This window comes from Anopheles marshallii, chromosome X, assembly GCF_943734725.1.
Source record: "Anopheles marshallii chromosome X, idAnoMarsDA_429_01, whole genome shotgun sequence".
Taxonomy (NCBI): Eukaryota; Metazoa; Arthropoda; class Insecta; order Diptera; family Culicidae; genus Anopheles; species Anopheles marshallii.
Genome location: NC_071325.1, coordinates 14,834,187 through 14,851,998, shown reverse-complemented (window position 1 = coordinate 14,851,998; position 17,812 = coordinate 14,834,187). Strand labels below are relative to the sequence as shown.

General features: G+C 38.5%; 5 protein-coding genes across 5 annotated transcripts; 3 read left to right on the top strand and 2 right to left on the bottom strand.

Moving 5' to 3' along the window:
• Nucleotides 1–713: 713 nt before the first annotated feature.
• On the bottom strand, nt 714–4,723 carry LOC128709208 (uncharacterized). Its single transcript, XM_053804195.1, has 3 exons — nt 3,897–4,723; nt 3,268–3,775; nt 714–2,078 (listed from the first exon to the last, which is right to left on the bottom strand). The coding sequence occupies exons 1-3, from the start codon at nt 4,721–4,723 to the stop codon at nt 714–716; spliced, it is 2,700 nt and encodes an 899-aa protein (XP_053660170.1).
• Nucleotides 4,724–7,164: 2,441 nt separating this feature from the next.
• LOC128713859 (elongation factor 1-gamma) lies at nt 7,165–8,694 on the top strand. The gene is made up of 2 exons (XM_053808733.1): nt 7,165–7,173; nt 7,423–8,694. The coding sequence occupies exons 1-2, from the start codon at nt 7,165–7,167 to the stop codon at nt 8,692–8,694; spliced, it is 1,281 nt and encodes a 426-aa protein (XP_053664708.1).
• Nucleotides 8,695–10,432: 1,738 nt separating this feature from the next.
• LOC128709997 (short-chain dehydrogenase/reductase family 9C member 7) lies at nt 10,433–11,641 on the top strand. Its single transcript, XM_053805040.1, has 3 exons — nt 10,433–10,623; nt 10,715–10,923; nt 10,995–11,641. The coding sequence occupies exons 1-3, from the start codon at nt 10,433–10,435 to the stop codon at nt 11,639–11,641; spliced, it is 1,047 nt and encodes a 348-aa protein (XP_053661015.1).
• Nucleotides 11,642–12,395: 754 nt separating this feature from the next.
• Nucleotides 12,396–14,088, top strand: LOC128707463 (putative aldehyde dehydrogenase family 7 member A1 homolog). Its single transcript, XM_053802418.1, has 2 exons — nt 12,396–13,805; nt 13,876–14,088. The coding sequence occupies exons 1-2, from the start codon at nt 12,396–12,398 to the stop codon at nt 14,086–14,088; spliced, it is 1,623 nt and encodes a 540-aa protein (XP_053658393.1).
• A 663-nt stretch (nt 14,089–14,751) lies between these two features.
• On the bottom strand, nt 14,752–16,644 carry LOC128712153 (uncharacterized). Its single transcript, XM_053807050.1, has 3 exons — nt 16,226–16,644; nt 15,977–16,149; nt 14,752–15,803 (listed from the first exon to the last, which is right to left on the bottom strand). The coding sequence occupies exons 1-3, from the start codon at nt 16,642–16,644 to the stop codon at nt 14,752–14,754; spliced, it is 1,644 nt and encodes a 547-aa protein (XP_053663025.1).
• Between the last annotated feature and the right edge of the window lie 1,168 nt (nt 16,645–17,812).

The following is a 17,812-nucleotide window of genomic DNA, read 5'->3' as shown; positions in this document are numbered from 1 at the left end:
CGAAATGTTACAGTACTTAAACGGCATTGCGATATTATTGCAAACTTTTACTATATATATGTTTGATTAAAAAAGAACACAATTCAATACACGTTAACTGCTACATATAAACGGTCGTTTATGCGCAACAAAAATATGAATGGATAGTGTAAGTTAAAGAAAAAAATAAAAAAATATAAACAAAATAAAGATAATTGCATTCTAATTGCATTTCTATACGTTTTAAACTGTACAGTTGATTTACTTTATTAAACAAAGAGCAAAGAAATAAAACAATATTAGTCATGAATGCTTTACGTGTTTGTCTTCAATTTCAATTTACATAAGATTTCATCATTAAAATGTACGTTAAGTTAATCAACTTTAAAGTTAAACATTATATTATTCATAGCAGTAACAAACATGATACAACAATCAAACATGATTTTATTAGTCTTTAAATATATAGAACATTGCTCAGTTTTTTATTCATTTCTAATACATTTCATATATCAGATTTCATGGTTTTCATCTCTTTTGAAGCTAATATCTAACATTTGTTCATAATTGTTCGTCTGTAAGCCGTAGGGATGATTTAGAATCAGAGTTTTTATGCATTTTGCCATAATTATTTGCTGTAACATAAATATTACGTTTTGTTTTGAAATAAGTGGACTAAGTCATTTAAAATTGTACAAGACATTTTACGAAGTATATCTGCAACGCTACTCAACCTAAACAGATATTGTGGCAGATTTTGTTGTTGGCGACACATGTTTTGTAAGTGCCGTGTGTAATTTTTGTTCATACGGTTGCTGCTGATGTTGTGCAGGCGATATCGTTTGCTCCTTTGCTTGATTATGTTGATTTTGCGCTACATCGTAACGAGCATAAAATAGCAAATATGGCGTTGTCACGTGACGACGATTTGGTGAAAGAACCTCTTCAAACTCAAGCTGAGTCATTATTTTTATCTTATCATCGTCACACATGTACCATGTAAGCGGCTGATTTGTAATTGAATCATGGATAACGTTACCATAGCCTAAATCTTTACTTTCTTCGTTATGCACCGAGTTGGCGAATAATGAAGTGTGACAGTCTACTATACTTGAACGGTCTTCGCCGTTGGAAGCGTCTGGCTTATGAGAGTGATGGGTACAATTATTGTTGCATATTGACCCGGTTGAAACAGGCGATACGTTATGGATGCTATTGTTTCGTGCATTTTCACTAGCCAAACTATCGTCGACGAAATATCGCACGTTGTTCGACGCCGGATGCAGTATTTCGTTCGAATGCGTAGCTTTTGCAAGCACGGCACAGCACCCAACGCTCTGACAAGACAGACCGGACGTATCACTCCCACTGATTAGAAAATCGCCTGAACCATGAGCATGATTGATATTTGCGTCGATGTTGTGAATGCTGTAGAAGTTATCAATGTAACCCGCCCTGGCAGGCTTCTCAGGACAGGTATCTGCGTTTGTGTGTAGCTGCAAGGTTTCCATGCCATTAATTGGGGAAAAACGATTAATTACATTGTTTTTCAACTTTTTGCTAATATCTCCTGCACTTGATGTTTTTTTGCTACCGAACAACTTCTTTAATTGACCGGAAGCGCTTTTTTCGGCGCCACTTTGACCTTTGTTCGAGATTCCCGCATTGCTGATGCCATCTGCCGAATGCTGTGTCGCCTGCGTCTCGAATGAGGCTGCTGCGAGTAAAGCTCTTTTCTGACGATCTTTAATACAGTTCACGTAATGCAGTGGGATTTGGAGTGAACTGGTATATGCGATATAATGTCCTACCGACATTCGTGCCCCTACATGCGTGATAACGCTATATAGTCGATAAATGTGACGCTTCTCGTTGTCCGACTTTCCTATACATTCCGCACAGAAACACTGCAGTATAAATGGTGTTGGAATATAGCTGTTGATCTTTTCCATATCACCATTGAATCTTTTGAGTTGTAGAACCAACAACCGTGGTAAAATGTCAAACGAAATCGTGCGACACGCTTCGGTATAGCCGGAACAAACTTCACATCTGTACTTATTATCCCCTCGAAAATATTCCTGGGTTATGCAAGCGTCCTGCGAAATAAAAAAAAATGGGTGAACCATATTTGAACAAAATATTCAGGGATGGATGGTGTATTGGTAGCGGCGCCGGTCTTCACTTGACAGGACCGGTGAAAAATCCCATCCGTACGTAAGACTAATTACCCGGCTACGTGTAAATAAAGTAAAACAAATAGAAATTGCAGGCCTCTTGAGGTTGTTGTATCGATAAAGAAGAAGATCATGTTTCATTAATCAGATTAAAACTTTACCAATCAAATTATCCAAATTAACTACTTATAACTCTCTCTCTCTCTCTCTCTCTCTCTCTCTCTCTCTCTCTCTCTCTCTCTCTCTCTCTCTCTCTCTCTCTCTCTCTCTCTCTCTTTCTCTCTCGCCTAAGATAAATTCAAACGTGTGAGTAGCAAACAACTCGACTGTCTTCTCGTATACTGATTCAGTTATTATTTACTAGGCACAAGTACAACCGTTCGCTTATACAAAACGCAACAACAATTTGGCTTCAAGTTGTCGTACGATCATTCGACATTCGAAATGGTCCCAAGTGGGTTAATACATGTGTTGCGTAAACAACGGCTAGGTTGGTGTCAAATTGTAACTTATCAATTGGAATCGACTTCGCTGGCCGAAAAAAAGAAAATATTTGAGAAAGGTTCGATACACAAACCCAGAGATAAGCGTAGATCATAAAATTCTGAAAATATACAGACCCACACGTCGTCGAGTCGTGATTCTGTACCAAAACAACAAAACACTATTGGTATATAAGCAACAAAAATTTGTTTAATAAAGTAGATTTAATTCAGAACCTTAAAGGAGAACGTCTCAGCTTTCGTATGAATTTTCTTGGCCTCTCCTAGGATTTGCTTGAAATCTTATCCGGGTCTTTTGCCCTCATCCAAACTGTTAGAGTTTCCATTGATACACTTTTGCGGCATAGGTTCTCACGTACCGAGAACACTAGCAGAAAGTTTAACTATCAATTGGATACAATAACACTACTTTCGGGCAGAAATCTTATCCTTTTTTTTGCGGTAAAGCTAAGGACTTTAAGGCCATTCCTTCGCATGACCTTCCGGAGTTTTGCCGTCAACAATATGCGTGAATTGTCAAATCAAATAAACACCGTGAACGGTTAAAATATTTAACATTGCAGAATGTACTAATCTTAATAAAAAAATGCCTTCTATAAATATCATACCTGATAAAATTGTTGAGGATTCTTAACTGCATCGCTTACTTCATTTGATGTGATTGGAATGGCAATATCAATCATCGTTTCCTTTTGTTCGGTTACCGTTTCGCAGGATAAGCATCTCGTTCTCGATACTGTAACACCTTCAAAATCTTCACAAAAAAAGTTCAATCCCAATGTCCGGATGCGTTGCTTCAATCGTTCTTGGACTACGCTTGATTCTTGTACACCAGCAGTTACGTTAGGTAGAGTAATCTTTTGTTTCCCCGTACATGAATGTACACAATTACTTCCCGCAGTGGTTTGAACGTTAACTAGGGTGCCAGCCGCTGGATCAAACCGTCCATCTTTTATGCATGACTTGGTGTTTTTCAATGATTCTTTGCGCCGACGAAATAAATTGCGCGTAATGAACTGTGTGTTACTAACTTTCGACTCGGAACTAGCAGCTGTAGTATTGCTATTATTTATCGTTGCATCGGTTGCAACAGCTTTTTCAAGCGATGGAAACGGGCTAAAAAGTTAAACAAATTCAGTTATAAACATACTATATGCATTCAAATTTCACAGTTACGAAATTCAGCAATAAAATTAAAATCTATGACTATTGTTGCCATTTCAATATTTAACCTTACCTAATCTTTAGAATATCCGGATTTTCTATTAGATTTTTGTTCAGTATTTGACAGGATTCTCGTACGCTATCCAATATACACATCAGAAACTCGTGCGCGTCTTGCTGTTGATTTCCTTCGAATGTACTGCTAACGCTTTGTACAGCCTGCAGCAATCCACCGGCATGAAAGGGTTCAATCACATCGGAAGCCTCATTTCGGGCAAGGTTGTGGAACAGTTCATGCAATGTTTCGCAAACCAGCTGTCGGTTGTTTTTTGCTCCGCTTCCATTAATAAAGCTAATATCAGAATTTCTTGACCTACTACAATTATCACCGGCACAGGCAGGCTTTGCTGCACTACAGAAATTACAACTATGCGTAGGACTATTTAGCACACTACATTTATCATTATCACCAAAGCTTATTTCACCGAGCATGGCAGAACCATCGGATGAGACAGATGTTCTGTTTGTTGCCGCTTTCTCATACCCATTCACATTTCTGTCCTGTTGAATTAAATCTTTAGCATTCCAATGTCCAGCCGCACCATCCGTTCCTCCCGCAGCTGCATTATGCCCGAGGAAGGAAGATTTCGGCTTAGAATTCATCACATTTAACTCATTTTGAGCATTCTCATCATGTTGCACTATGTACTTTCTATCTGCAATCGATTTTTGCAGCACTAACTCCAAAAATTCTACGAGATGATGTAAATTGTGTGTAAAGTTTGGTGCAAATCGTAAAGTGTACAACACCGAATTCATATAACACGAGTTGCCTATGTTACATAGCGTTGCGAGTGAATTACTCATGGTGTGTGTTACCATACTGTTGAGACTTTTCATAACAGTCCTTATAGCAGTATCTGCCACTGAATATCCGCTTCAATTGCTTTGATAATGGGATACAACAAAAATCGTTCCATCCACGCCTTCGTCTTGATATCTGTAAATAAAAAGGACACACAAACAAATCTATTCATTGGCACGAGCATTTTTGTTGGCGTCTAGTGTAGGTGCTGCACAATAGTAGTGATTGTTATATAGTTCATTGAACTGGTTATTTGAGCGGGTTCCTCATTGTTCTGATCCGTAATCCCCACTAACCCGAATATATTAGTTTGATATTATTTTGTGTGATTTGTAGTAATATGGAATGTGATCTTCCTGCAGAAGAGCTGAAGAGCTAAATTTCAAAACTATCCATGTATTTGAAAACAAGCTGCGGTGATGAATGGCATGCCTTAATGCTTTAGTTTATCAACAATAGTAGTTTTTAATTGAATCTATCTAATCTTGCTAATGTATTTGACTCGTTACCTCGCACACAAATCTTCTAAAAGCAGCTACTCTCCGATTGTAGCAAACATAAAAAGGAGCCTTTGGCAGATTGAAACATAGGAAATGGTAGAAAGAAGAAAAACTCTTGCAAACTCAAATACAAACCAAATGCATATCAAAATAAAGTAATTAAAAACAAAACGCGTCAGAGATGGAGTAGAAGTTGGTTAAGTTTACTAGTGAAACATAAAACATACTTACAGTTTCAGACTTTTGGAAGTCATACGTGTAAAACACAAATGTTTACTAAACAAATGGGAAGCGGAGGACAGATGTGCTATTCCATGTACTGCATATAATACCCTTGCAGTGGAGGCTGCCACAAGCAAGAATCTATAAAAAAAAACATTGATTATTGATTTGTTTAATTACGCTGTAAATTGCACGTTTAAACCGTTGTTTAGCTGTTTGATGATGGAGATTTTACTCCATTTGCTAGTTCTCGGGAATATCGCAACTTGATGAATGTTGGAAACCGATAAGTATAATATTTTCTCTACCTGAAGCGGTTCTGTTCATCAACTCTTGTTGTCACAGCTCGTACAGCAACGCAGGGGAATTCATATTGGCCTTTAATTAAGCGTCTAGTCGTTCATGCACTGGACAAGCTCACGTCAAGATACTACTTTGTTGAATTAGTTGCAATTTAACCATTGAAAACTATTTATTGTTATTATTCGCAACTTTCCTTTACCAGTATCTGGCATACTTTGCACACCAAACTTTTGACATGTAGGATGCGGTAAGCTGACAGTGCCTGTTGTAAAAGGTGCATAGGCCAAAAGAAACCAAAGAACAAGTGGAGAAAGAGAAAGAGAGCGAACAAAAAAGAGAGCGAGTTTTGATGACGCCATCATAGGGAGCCTTATGTCACATTGATTAGCCTAGAATGCGATACCAACAATCAAATCATGTAGCGGCGTTTACATCGCGTTCAGTGTTGTCCGCATATTTTACAAACCTTTCCCCAGAGTAACCTTTTTTACAACAAGTATGAAGAAATTTTGTTTTCGTAATGTGAGTCAAAAACCCATTTATTCATTTAAATTTATTTAAAATAGTTTCGTATATGTTTACTTCTAAATATTAACATTTGACTAGCATAGTTTAATTTCGTCAAACTCTGACCCCCATACCCATACACCTATGGCCGCAATTATGAATCAAACCAAAATTCAAGCTTGCTCAACAAGCAAATTGTGAATGAAAATGATAAGGAGATCCCAGAATATCTAATTTGATGTAGAAGATAGGATGAACAATTTTGTATTACAAAAAGAAATTTGCTACGAGTGATAGTATAACAACAAAATATAAAATAATATAACCGTATTTGATTTTCATCGGCAAGTGTTCTGGCTATTTACTGGATATTCGATTATCCGTGTTGAGCAAGGTGCTCAAAGCTTGGGTGGCACTGAAACAGAAAATCGTTCAAATTTTATATTTTGACAAATAATCATTTTTACAAAATAATACAAAACACGACATTGCAGGGTTCTTCATTCAGGTTCAGGTAGCAGAGATCTCGTAGGAAAAATCTCTAAAATTGGTCCATTTTTTATTAAAACCGTTATCTGCGAAACCGCATACAATGCATTGTGAAATTGTTCTATGCGAGTTTTTATTGCAATTGCCATTGTTTGCATTAGTATTCTTTCTAGATAGTTTTGCCATTTTGATTAAAAATTGTTTAAAAATGATCGTTATTTATGCGAAGCATCTATGCACCTAATCACAACTTCATTATATACATTTCGGCGGTAGGTATTGGCACGGATAAACGAGATTCGGCCACAATATGTGCCAAACGCCGTTTCTTTCGACGGTGGCGACCTCCTTTTCACTTCCGCCACCGACGGACACGTACTTGTGAACACGCGAATTAACTTAAAATTATTTAAAGCGTGTACATTTTGTCGAATTCCTCGGAAAACAACATCAAAATGGCCGGTGTAAGTAAGCGGCTTGTTTGAAGCCCTCTAGTATTGTACCTGTGCACATTTTGTGATGCATACTACTGATCTTTTGCGTAAGCCGGGTAATAGGGTTGTGCCGATGTGTATTGCAATGACGATAGGCTTCAAGCGTACTGTTGTACTTTTTTAGTTTCTATTCCAAATTAACTGTAGTCCAATATTATTTTCGTACCTATTGCTGTTATTGTTGGACAAGGTTTTAAGATTTTTCTTTTATACTTGCAGACTCTGTATACATACCCGGAGAATTTTCGTGCTTTCAAAGTACTGATTGCGGCTCAATATTCTGGTGTTGTGGCGAAAGTTGCTGGGGACTTCGTTTTTGGCGAAACCAACTGCAGTGAATCATTCCTGCAGAAGTTCCCAAGCGGAAAGGTGCCGGCATACGAAACGAAGGATGGCAAATACTTAACGGAAAGCAACGCTATTGCTTATTATGTTGCCAACGAACAGCTAAGAGGAACGAATGATTTCCATCGTGCAGAAGTACAATCTTTCTTAAGTTTCGCCGATAACGAGCTACTTCCTGCGGTGCAAGGATGGACGTTCCCGATTATTGGCATTGTGCCGTACAATAAGAACAACGTTGAGCGAGCGAAGGAAGAGCTACGCCGCGGATTAACCTACCTTAATAATCGATTGCTGAAGCAAACGTTTTTAGTGGGAGAGCGTGTTACACTTGCTGACGTTGTGGTGTTCGCCACGCTGCTACATGCGTACGAGTATGTGCTAGATCCTTCCTTCCGCACACCGTTTGGAGCAGTTACTAGGTGGTTCACAACTATCTTGAATCAACCGCAGGTGCAAGCCGTTGTCAAAACACCAACGCTGTGTGCCAAGGTTGCGCAAGCCGATCCAAAGAAGTACGCCGAGTTTCAAGCGAAAGTGAGTGGCAGTGCCGCAGTGGAAAAGAAAAAGGAGAAGAAAGAGAAGAAACCAGCACCAGAAAAGGCGGAACCTGCCGCCGTCGAACAACCGGATGCGGCCGATGAATTGCTTGCAGCTGAACCGAAACAAAACGATCCGTTCGAAACGTTACCGAAAGGTACATTTAATTTCGATGATTTTAAGCGCTTCTACTCGAACGAAGAGGAGGAAAAATCAATTCCTTACTTCTGGACCAAATTCGACCCGGCGCATTATTCGATTTGGTACGGCGAATACAAATATCCGGAAGAGTTAACGAAGGTCTTCATGAGCTGCAATCTGATTACGGGCATGTTTCAACGTTTAGATAAAATGCGCAAGCAAAGCTTTGCGTCCGTTTGTTTGTTTGGTGAAGACAACAACAGTACAATTTCCGGCGTATGGGTTTGGCGTGGCCAAGACTTGGCTTTTAAATTGTCACCAGACTGGCAGGTAGACTATGAAGTTTACGACTGGAAAAAGCTGGACCCATCCTCGGAGGAAACAAAGAAACTGGTTGCACAATACTTCTCCTGGTCCGGTGCCGATAAGAATGGTCGTAAATTCAACCAGGGAAAAATATTCAAGTAATTCATCTTCCTAAATCCGTCATTTTGCAGACTTTTGTTCTGTTTCAGCCGTTGGTTTTGGTCATTTAACTGCAATCAATGTATAGTGAAAGGATAAAACAGCAACTATCAATCCTGTTAAGTTATGTAGGAAGAATATGAGTGTCGTGATTCTTTTTGGTTAATTGTCCGGGTTTCGTCATTTTTCAGATTTCTCTCCTACTAGCTTTCAGTATTTCTGCTGCCATCAATCAATTAAGCATACAAAAAGGTTTTTTTTTGTTTTCCAACTTTGAACCGAAAACAAATCAGGCCTTTGTTTGTAACAGTGAATTAAAATTGTATCTTTGTTTATTTGAATACATGTACCATGGCTAACGAATAACACCACTCACATATTTTATACATATGGCTTCGTTTTTTGTCTTATTCAATTAAAATAAAGTGATCACAATACAGATGAAACAATAGACTCATTTCTTAATAAAAGTGCAAGAAACAATATTTTTTTTCTTTTCTTTGTCCACTGTTGTTGATCTTATCTTAACTAATTTGAGTGGTTTTAACCTATCTTCCGGCAAATATCTGAATCGTGCATTACTACAAAAACTAATTAAATACGTCCAGTTTTGATTGTGCTAAATATTAAATGCACCTATTTTGTCATACTTATCTATGAAAAATGTCGAATATTAATCAATGTGTATCGCGTGGAAGTTATGTTAATTTACAACAGTTAAGTAATGAATTGTATTTAGTTAAACTTATAACATTTAAATTAAAAATACACAGCAAAAATTGTGCTGACATTAATATACAAATTCATTTGCCAAACTGAACTCGTTCTCAAAGTTCTGTTTAAAACATTTCCAATGCTTTTATTTATTAACCTGCGAATAAACAATCTAAACGATTGTCAACATGCTCTCATTATCAAATCGAATCAGGCATACACGTGAAACGGATGACAAATCTTTCAAATAACGACCGATTAAAAATGGACTTACCTAAAAAAATGTATTTGTGGAATAAAGTTGTTCAATCGATCGTATAAATTACAGCTCGCCTGTGTTTCTAATTCGAATTATAAATGTAGCAAATTAATAGAATGAAATGTGCAAAACTTGTTTACACTTCAAAACATTTCAGAAGTATGTGTGCAAATGTAATTAATACGAGTACATAAGGGCGAAGAGTGGTGCTATCCGAAAGATAAATATTTTTTATTCTAGAGACTGCACAAATACTGATGAGGTGATTATATAATTCTTCTACATTTGGCTTAATAAAGTGGTGTGCGTAGAATGATTAATATGCACATATTCCCCAAAAACAGATCGCATTCCTCATCGGTTACAGTACCATTTGAGCCGTGCCTTGCAACAAGTTCTTTTAGGCACAGTGAGAATACTTTCGAGTCATTATATGATTTCAGATTCTATTCATAATTAGAAATCATTGTCAGTTGTGGTGCAGAGCAATTGTGAGTATTCTTATGGTTATGTTATTTTGGTTTCCATTTAGACATTATTTCTTCGAAAAGAAACTCATATGTTTTTTTGCTTGTTTGTTATGCTAAAGTTACTATGGCATGCTATAAGCCCGAATATATGATAGTACAGCCAACGATGGCATATTAGTCGTTGCATTGCACTAAGCTCATCCCATCACTCCATTTATCAAGAAATATCCTTGCAACATCTCTCTAATATGCATATTATTCCGCTAATTTACAGAAATTACATTCTACCAATAACACCATGAGCTGGAATATACTTTTCAACTGGCTTAACAATACTACCAGCAAAAATAGAAACATTGTTTTTGCAAGTACTTGCATGACTATAGTTGGTTTTAAGTTACTGCAGAGTCTGCGAACACGATCAAATTTCATGGTCAGGCTAGGCACCAACGAAGTAGTCATTATTACCGGTTGTGACTCGGGATTAGGGTAAGCAACTTTCAGAACTTTAATCTCTTTTTTTTAACATAGTTTAGAAATCTGGTTAAAATGTAAAAAGCGTACTCTGTCTCAATCACAGCTACAATATGGCATGTATTTGCCTGCAGGCAGGCATGACAGTGATGGCGACGTGTGTTAGTCAAGATTCGGAAGGATACAAACATTTGCAATCTCAAGGAAAGCTAAGAGGACAGGTAATCATTTTTATACTGGATCTGAACGACCAGGAAAGCATTGTACACACACATCAACAAATACGACAGTGGTTTGCAACAAATGGTTCTGCTCGTAAGTAGAATACGCACTGGCTAAAGTGGTCGGACCATTAACATTCAATTGCTTTTTTTCTCATTTTACAGATTTATACGCTCTTGTTAATAACGCCGGAGTGATGTGTTTTGGTGAAGCAGAATGGCTATCAACCAATTTAGCCAAATTGCAACTGAATGTTAACGCAATCGGTACTATGCTGTTCACCATACCGTTGCTCGATATGGTGCGAGAGTCTCGATCTCGATTGGTTATCGTTACAAGCCACTGTGGGCGCCAAGCATTGCCAGGATTGAGTGTATACTCTGCAACCAAAGCAGCACTCCGTGCTTGGACCGATGCAGTACGAATGGAACTGTCGTGTCATAAAGTTCCGGTCATAGAATTTATGCCAGGATCATTTGTGTTTCATTCCAATATCTGTTCGCGACAGGTAAAATACTTTGACGAGATGTGGTTAAATCTGAATGCCACGCAGCGTACATTTTATCACGATTACTTTAGCCGTTATCGGGAATATCTTGAACCACTCTGTCAAAGGCGTCAGGTGGAAAACTTTAATGAAACCGATCCATTAACTGTTTGCATTCGTCGCGTACTATTTGATAAAATACCTAAATCATATTATGTATGTGAGCCGTGGCGCTACTTCTTTTATTACAATGCCTTTCGCTGGTTTCCTCAAGCGATTCGGGATAGACTTGTACGAAGGTTTCTAGCAATGCCAGTATTTTGATGCAGTTGCATATCAAATAGTCGTTAATCCTTCGAAATTCCGCAATGATTAATAATAAAAATTTTAAGAAATTAACAAAGATTTCGTATCATCATTAATAAATTAAATGAATTAAAAACCTCTTATCGGTATTTTAGAAGCATAAATACTTTGGTTATTTAATCTGCTAGGGATTGCAAATCAAGTTTATCTTCTATACTTTACTACACAGGTAGAAGCTAATGCAAATACAAACAACACACAGCACGATTATTTGTCGCTGCGTTACCAATGCTCCCTCCAATCGCAACAAATATTGCATTGCAACTAGCAGAAAACGTTATGGAAAAATGATGAGATAACTAATCTGAGCAACACTAATATACAAGGAAACACTTGATCCATGGGTGTACGTATATAAAACCATTTGCAACAGACTCCTAGAAACACACAGATAACATAGTGGTGTATTTGTAACGCACTCTCAAATAACCAGTGTTATTGCTCTTATCATGCTTTCAAAGCACAACGGTACCATGCACTATCACTGAGAACTGCCGTCTCTCAACTGCTCAAGAGGGCAGGCAATATACAATTAAGCGAAAGTATTTCGAACTGATAACAAATAATAGATAGTGTCACATGGTAGGAGAATCAGCAGCCACAGTTGCCAACAGGATCCCCAACTGACTACAGGCATATTTCGAGGTAGAGTAAGTGCCTGTAATTCAATCCCTGTGTGATCCCAGCGATCGAATTTACTTCAGTTTGCAGCATGTTAGGTGCACTGTTACAGAGAACGCCCAAATTGTCCAACGTGTTCTATAAAGTCAGCAGTGCTAAATTCGCTAGAGGCATGGCAACCTACTTGGTAGAAGACGATAGTTACAGTTTCTTGAAAGATCTCGGACTGCAGCGTATAAATAGCGGCGTTTACAATGGAGAATGGATTGCCGGTAAAGCAAATACGATTAAATCTATAGATCCGGGAACTGGCCGAGTAATAGCAGAAGTAACTACGGGCACGGAGCAGGACTTGGAACGGTGTCTTACTGCTGGTGTATCTGCATTTCAAGAATGGAAAAAATTACCAGCACCCTTCCGAGGAGAGATCGTTCGTCAGATTGGTGATGAGTTGCGCAAGTTTAGAGATCCGCTCGGTAAGTTGGTAGCGTTGGAGATGGGCAAAATTCTACCGGAAGGTGTAGGTGAGGTACAGGAGTTTGTGGATATATGCGACTACGCCGTCGGATTGTCGCGCATGTTTGGTGGATTCATTTTTCCTTCTGAGCGGGCACAGCACACTATTCTGGAGAAATGGAACCCGCTTGGATTGGTCGGTGTGATATCGGCGTTTAACTTCCCATGTGCAGTTTTTGGGTGGAATACGGCAATCGCACTTACCGTTGGAAATACGGTAGTGTGGAAAGGTGCTCCAAGTACGTCGTTGGTGAGCGTTGCTACTACCAAAATCGTGACAGATGTAATTAAGCGCAACAATCTTCCACCTATTGTGACACTTTGTCAGGGTGGTGATGAAATAGGCAAGCAAATGGTTAAAGATGAACGCGTCAAATTGATGTCATTCACCGGTAGTACTGCAGTAGGCCAAACCGTCGGTATTGAGATGCAGCGACGTTTCGGTCGGTGTCTGCTTGAGCTCGGAGGTAACAATGCGCTTATCATCAACGAAGACGCGCCACAGGAAATGGCTCTCGATGCCGCATTTTTTGGCTGCATTGGCACCGCAGGCCAACGTTGCACAACGACTAGACGGTTGATTATTCATGAAAAATTATACGACAGTTTTGTCCAGAAGCTAATCAAACGATATACTAATCTGATGCAACGTGTCGGGCATCCGTTGGATCAGGCTACGCTTTACGGACCGGTACATAACCAGCAGGCGGTAGACAATTACAAGCAAACTGTGCAGGAAGCAGTTTCCCTTGGTGGTAAAATAGAATGCGGTGGTAAAGTTATTGAGCGACCTGGATTTTACGTGGAACCGACCATTATTTCCAATTTGCCACACGATGCTCCTGTTGTTAGGCGAGAAACGTTCGCACCGATTGTGTATGTTTTCAAGACCAAGAATTTAAAAGAAGCAATCAGCTGGAATAACGAAGTGGATCAAGGACTTTCCTCCTCACTTTTCACCAATAACATTCAGTCTGCTTTCGAGGTAAGTGTTTGAGAATATTATTTCATTGTGAAAAGGTTTAACAAACTATTTGCCCTTTTCCTCCCAACAGTGGATAGGAGAGAATGGTTCTGACTGTGGCATAGTAAACATTAACACTTCACCTTCTGGTGCTGAAATCGGAGGAGCCTTTGGTGGGGAAAAACACACCGGAGGTGGACGAGAATCTGGATCCGATGCCTGGAAACAGTATGCCCGTCGTTCAACAATTACTGTAAATCATTCTAAAGATTTGCCGCTGGCACAGGGACTAGTTTTTGAATAAGTAAGATTAGAAGGGGATCATCAATGCCATGTCATAACGATTTTACATATGAAAATAAATAAATGCATATTTGTTTTGTTTAAAAATTAAATTTAAGTTCCTTTTCGGGTTGGTTCAAGCGTATTTATGCCACAGAGAATGAACATCCTATATAAAACGAACTCTGTAACTATTTTGTATGCATGTATTATAAAGTTACTTTGATTATTAGTGAATGATAAAGTAACGGTCTTCCATCATGAGAGGTGAATCATTAGGGATATTCATGTCTGAAATTATTTTAAATATTAAGATAAAATAGATATATTAAATATCGTAAGGGTGATTATCACAACATGCATTGAATATTTGTCTGCATCGATTTTTTTTTTTCATACAGTCCAAAGTATATTTTAATTATAAACTGATTGTATGTACACATAAACTTTACAACGTGCATGTACGAATTGAACTTCATTAACTGAACTTATTACGATTGCTAATCCCTCGTAAATTATGACACAGCTCATTTGGCTACGTCGTATAACGTTTATATCAATTATACCAATCAGGAAATGTATACGTCATTCAAATTCGTCTCCTTCCCTATTGTTATCATGTTTCTTCTCTTACACGTTGTAAAGGAGTAAATTAGTCAGATACTCCTAATAAATTGTACGTTGTCTACTTCGTTTCTACGTTTGATAGATGCGTAGAATCGTTAGGAGATTTAACCACCGGAGAAGCATCGTATCCTTCGTCTGCCTCATTGTCTTCTTTGCTGTTTTCATGCAGCAGCACGTATTCACGAGAACTGAACCCAAACTTAAGCACATCTTTTTCACGCAACTCAAGATAACGTTTTGGTTCAATTTGCTTATTGTTGACGAACGTTCCATTAGCTGATTCCAGGTCGATTATGTATGGGCGTACGCATTGGCTTTTGGTACCGTCAGTACGTTCGTACGGCACCAGACGGTACTGTAAAACCGCATGTTGCTTCGAACAGGATGGATGATCGACCGGTAGATCACAAATCCTTCTATCCCGTCCGACCAAGTAACACGTTTGACGATGTATGTAGAGCGTAGGCAATGCTTGTTCGCCTTTGAAAGGATATAATCGCCAGCGACGCTTTGGTTTTCGGGCACCGGGCGGTTCCGAATAGGCAATGACAACCCCGTTTACCTTGTTTGTTTCTTCGGTTAATTTCCCCGATAAACCGAAATTTGGTTTTTCTTTTTCGGTAGGACTTGCCGTTTTATCGTTCTCGACAGCAGATTCACTGTCCCGTTTGCCGTTATCGATGGTTTTAGAGGGATTTGATCTATTATCTCCTCGTTTGCCCCATGCGTGTTGTTTGTCTTCATCATGACGGCTGGTTTTCTCTGATTTTATATGCGCCTTACTGATATGCTGATGTTCCACGTTGTCTCGTCTTTGTGACGACGAGCGTTCCCTTCCCGATGATTGTTTGTAAGGACTATCGTTATGTCCGCGTTTTCGACTACCGGCACTGCTGTATTTATCTGATGTAGATTGGTTACATCGTTCACCCGGCAGATCCCTGTTGGTCTGATAAATGTGATGTGCCGGGTCGGAACTGCTGGACTTTTTCCCATTATCGCGGGAATTACTTGCTTGATGGCTACTACGATTATAACTATCTCGTTCATACGGTTGATTAGACCCGTGTTTATTGTATGTACGAGAATAATGGTTTTCATTCCTATTACCTGAAAATCATCAACATGTTTGTACGGTTGATATAGGAATTGAAAATGTTATATCAAATGAAGTTATGGGTTCGTCAAGAATTTTAACATACCGATCACATTGCGTATCTCAACTAGTATGTGAATCATTTTATGTTCATTAATTTTGCGGAAATATTTTCTAGAGTGCTTACCTCGATGAGCTGTAGAAGCATGGTCTCTTTCTCTAGTATCAACGTGATGAGCACTCTCATCTACAACAATCATGGGTTTTGTTGATTTTTGTTCATGAGATAAGCCGTGCCGGTGCAAACGTTCCTTATCAGCATAACCATCAATTTTTGGCGCTCTGGAATCGGAACGATGCCTGTAAATGTATTCAAATGAATATAAATTGTTTGAAACCTTATAAAACTCACGATTCTCCCAATTAATGCACATACATTCTGGTATTCATGCTATCTAACATTTGACGGGAATGTTCACCTTCACCGGAACTATCCCACCGCGATGATATCTGTTTAAGCACATCAACTACATTTGCATTTGGTTTACCACCTTTAGTGGATTTGTTCTCTGCTGGTGAATATGAATCTCTCGCAGCCCTCTTTATTAACGATGGATCAAGCAAATCATTGCTTTTCAGGGCAACGCGGGTGTCGCTTTTGCTGTGGCGCCGCTCACCATCGGACGAATTCGATCGTTCTCTTTTATGTTTTTTAGATTTTTTCTGCTTCTTATGCTTTTTATGCTTCTTTCGCTTTTCCGAGCACTTTGTGCGACCCCGGTCTTGAGATGAATTGTCATCGCTGCTATCGTCATTACTTTCGGAACCTACCATAGAGCCAAATTTGGTACTCATGGTTAAAACTTTTCCTAATTCAATTCTGCCTATTGTTTTGGGGTTTTCTCTGAATGTTGAATGTGCTTCGATGTTATTGTCGCCACGATGTTCCAATTAATGTTTACTCGCTGATCATCCCATACACGAATAAAAGCGCTGTAATTGTGACGAAAATATTAATAAGCGTCCATTCGACATGTTTACTAGATGATGACGCAAGAAATTGTTGCATTTTTATTGTTCGTTCAACTTTGAATGGTGTAGCTGCAACTTTGATCGGGCTTATTCGTTTGGAGCAACAATAGCAGGCGCCTACAACAATTTAAAGTACAATAGATACCTCTTTTTTATTATATCACGTACCAGGTGCTTGGCAAGATTCTGCTTTTGATGTTCCACGGCACAAATCATTCACTTTTCACGTCAAATTACGATTTTTGTTATTATTTCTCTGAGGACCAAAAAGCAGAACGTTTCTCTTGAAGTTATATTTGCAAGAAATCAGGCGGTTGAATACAAGCATCGTGACGTATGAGGCTTTGACATATCGGTTCCTATTAGAAGCCGCTTCAAATCCGATTCGTATAATGAAAACAATACTTTCTTTTAGCATGGAAAACAAAAAAATCTCTATTTCTCAGAAATGTTATTTTTAATTGAAATCGAGTGACAAATACGGACATAGGAATAAAAGATCATGTGCTTTTAAATATTATTCATTACACAAAGACCATTTTATTCTATATTCTAGTCTTTTGTATTGGTTTGCGGGGAGATGTTTTCATTCGTCCGATAAAAGTAGGCATTTAGCAAGTACGAAACCAAACAATTATCTAGACGATTTGGTTTTTATACATTTTAATCGCAGTGTTTAGAAGGTAGCTAGAGTATTACTAGAGCTAGGGATAAACGTATGAAGATGGAATCGTTATTTCTTCGTTCAAAGAAAATAACCCTCTGAGTGACACAATGCAGACTGTAGAGTGCACAATTACAGACCGATAGGCCGTTCTTGTAGAACATCACAGACAACTTGGGCCTTGGAAGCAGAGCTAGTTATTTTAATGAACTTGAACATCACTAAATGAAAGAAATCCTACAATAAGAACTACTGCCAACTATCTAAAATTACTTCGTCCAGATTGTTAGTCGGTATTTTGTGAGTAGCTTGTTAAATTATTTTCAA

Bases quoted from the DNA above. Each gene is read 5' to 3' on its own strand.
- LOC128709997 (XM_053805040.1), top strand. From the start codon at position 10,433: ATGAGCTGGAATATACTTTTCAACTGGCTTAACAATACTACCAGCAAA. The intron at 10,624-10,714 runs GTAAGCAACTTT...TCTCAATCACAG, and splicing joins GGTTGTGACTCGGGATTAGG to CTACAATATGGCATGTATTT. The intron at 10,924-10,994 runs GTAAGTAGAATA...CTCATTTTACAG, and splicing joins TGCAACAAATGGTTCTGCTC to ATTTATACGCTCTTGTTAAT.
- LOC128709208 (XM_053804195.1), bottom strand. From the start codon at position 4,723: ATGAAAAGTCTCAACAGTATGGTAACACACACCATGAGTAATTCACTC. The intron at 3,776-3,896 runs GTAAGGTTAAAT...TTAACTTTTTAG, and splicing joins CCGGATATTCTAAAGATTAG to CCCGTTTCCATCGCTTGAAA. The intron at 2,079-3,267 runs GTATGATATTTA...TTTATTTCGCAG, and splicing joins ATCCTCAACAATTTTATCAG to GACGCTTGCATAACCCAGGA.
- LOC128707463 (XM_053802418.1), top strand. From the start codon at position 12,396: ATGTTAGGTGCACTGTTACAGAGAACGCCCAAATTGTCCAACGTGTTC. The intron at 13,806-13,875 runs GTAAGTGTTTGA...TCCTCCCAACAG, and splicing joins ACATTCAGTCTGCTTTCGAG to TGGATAGGAGAGAATGGTTC.
- LOC128712153 (XM_053807050.1), bottom strand. From the start codon at position 16,644: ATGAGTACCAAATTTGGCTCTATGGTAGGTTCCGAAAGTAATGACGAT. The intron at 16,150-16,225 runs GTATGTGCATTA...ATACATTTACAG, and splicing joins GATAGCATGAATACCAGAAT to GCATCGTTCCGATTCCAGAG. The intron at 15,804-15,976 runs GTAAGCACTCTA...GATGATTTTCAG, and splicing joins TGCTTCTACAGCTCATCGAG to GTAATAGGAATGAAAACCAT.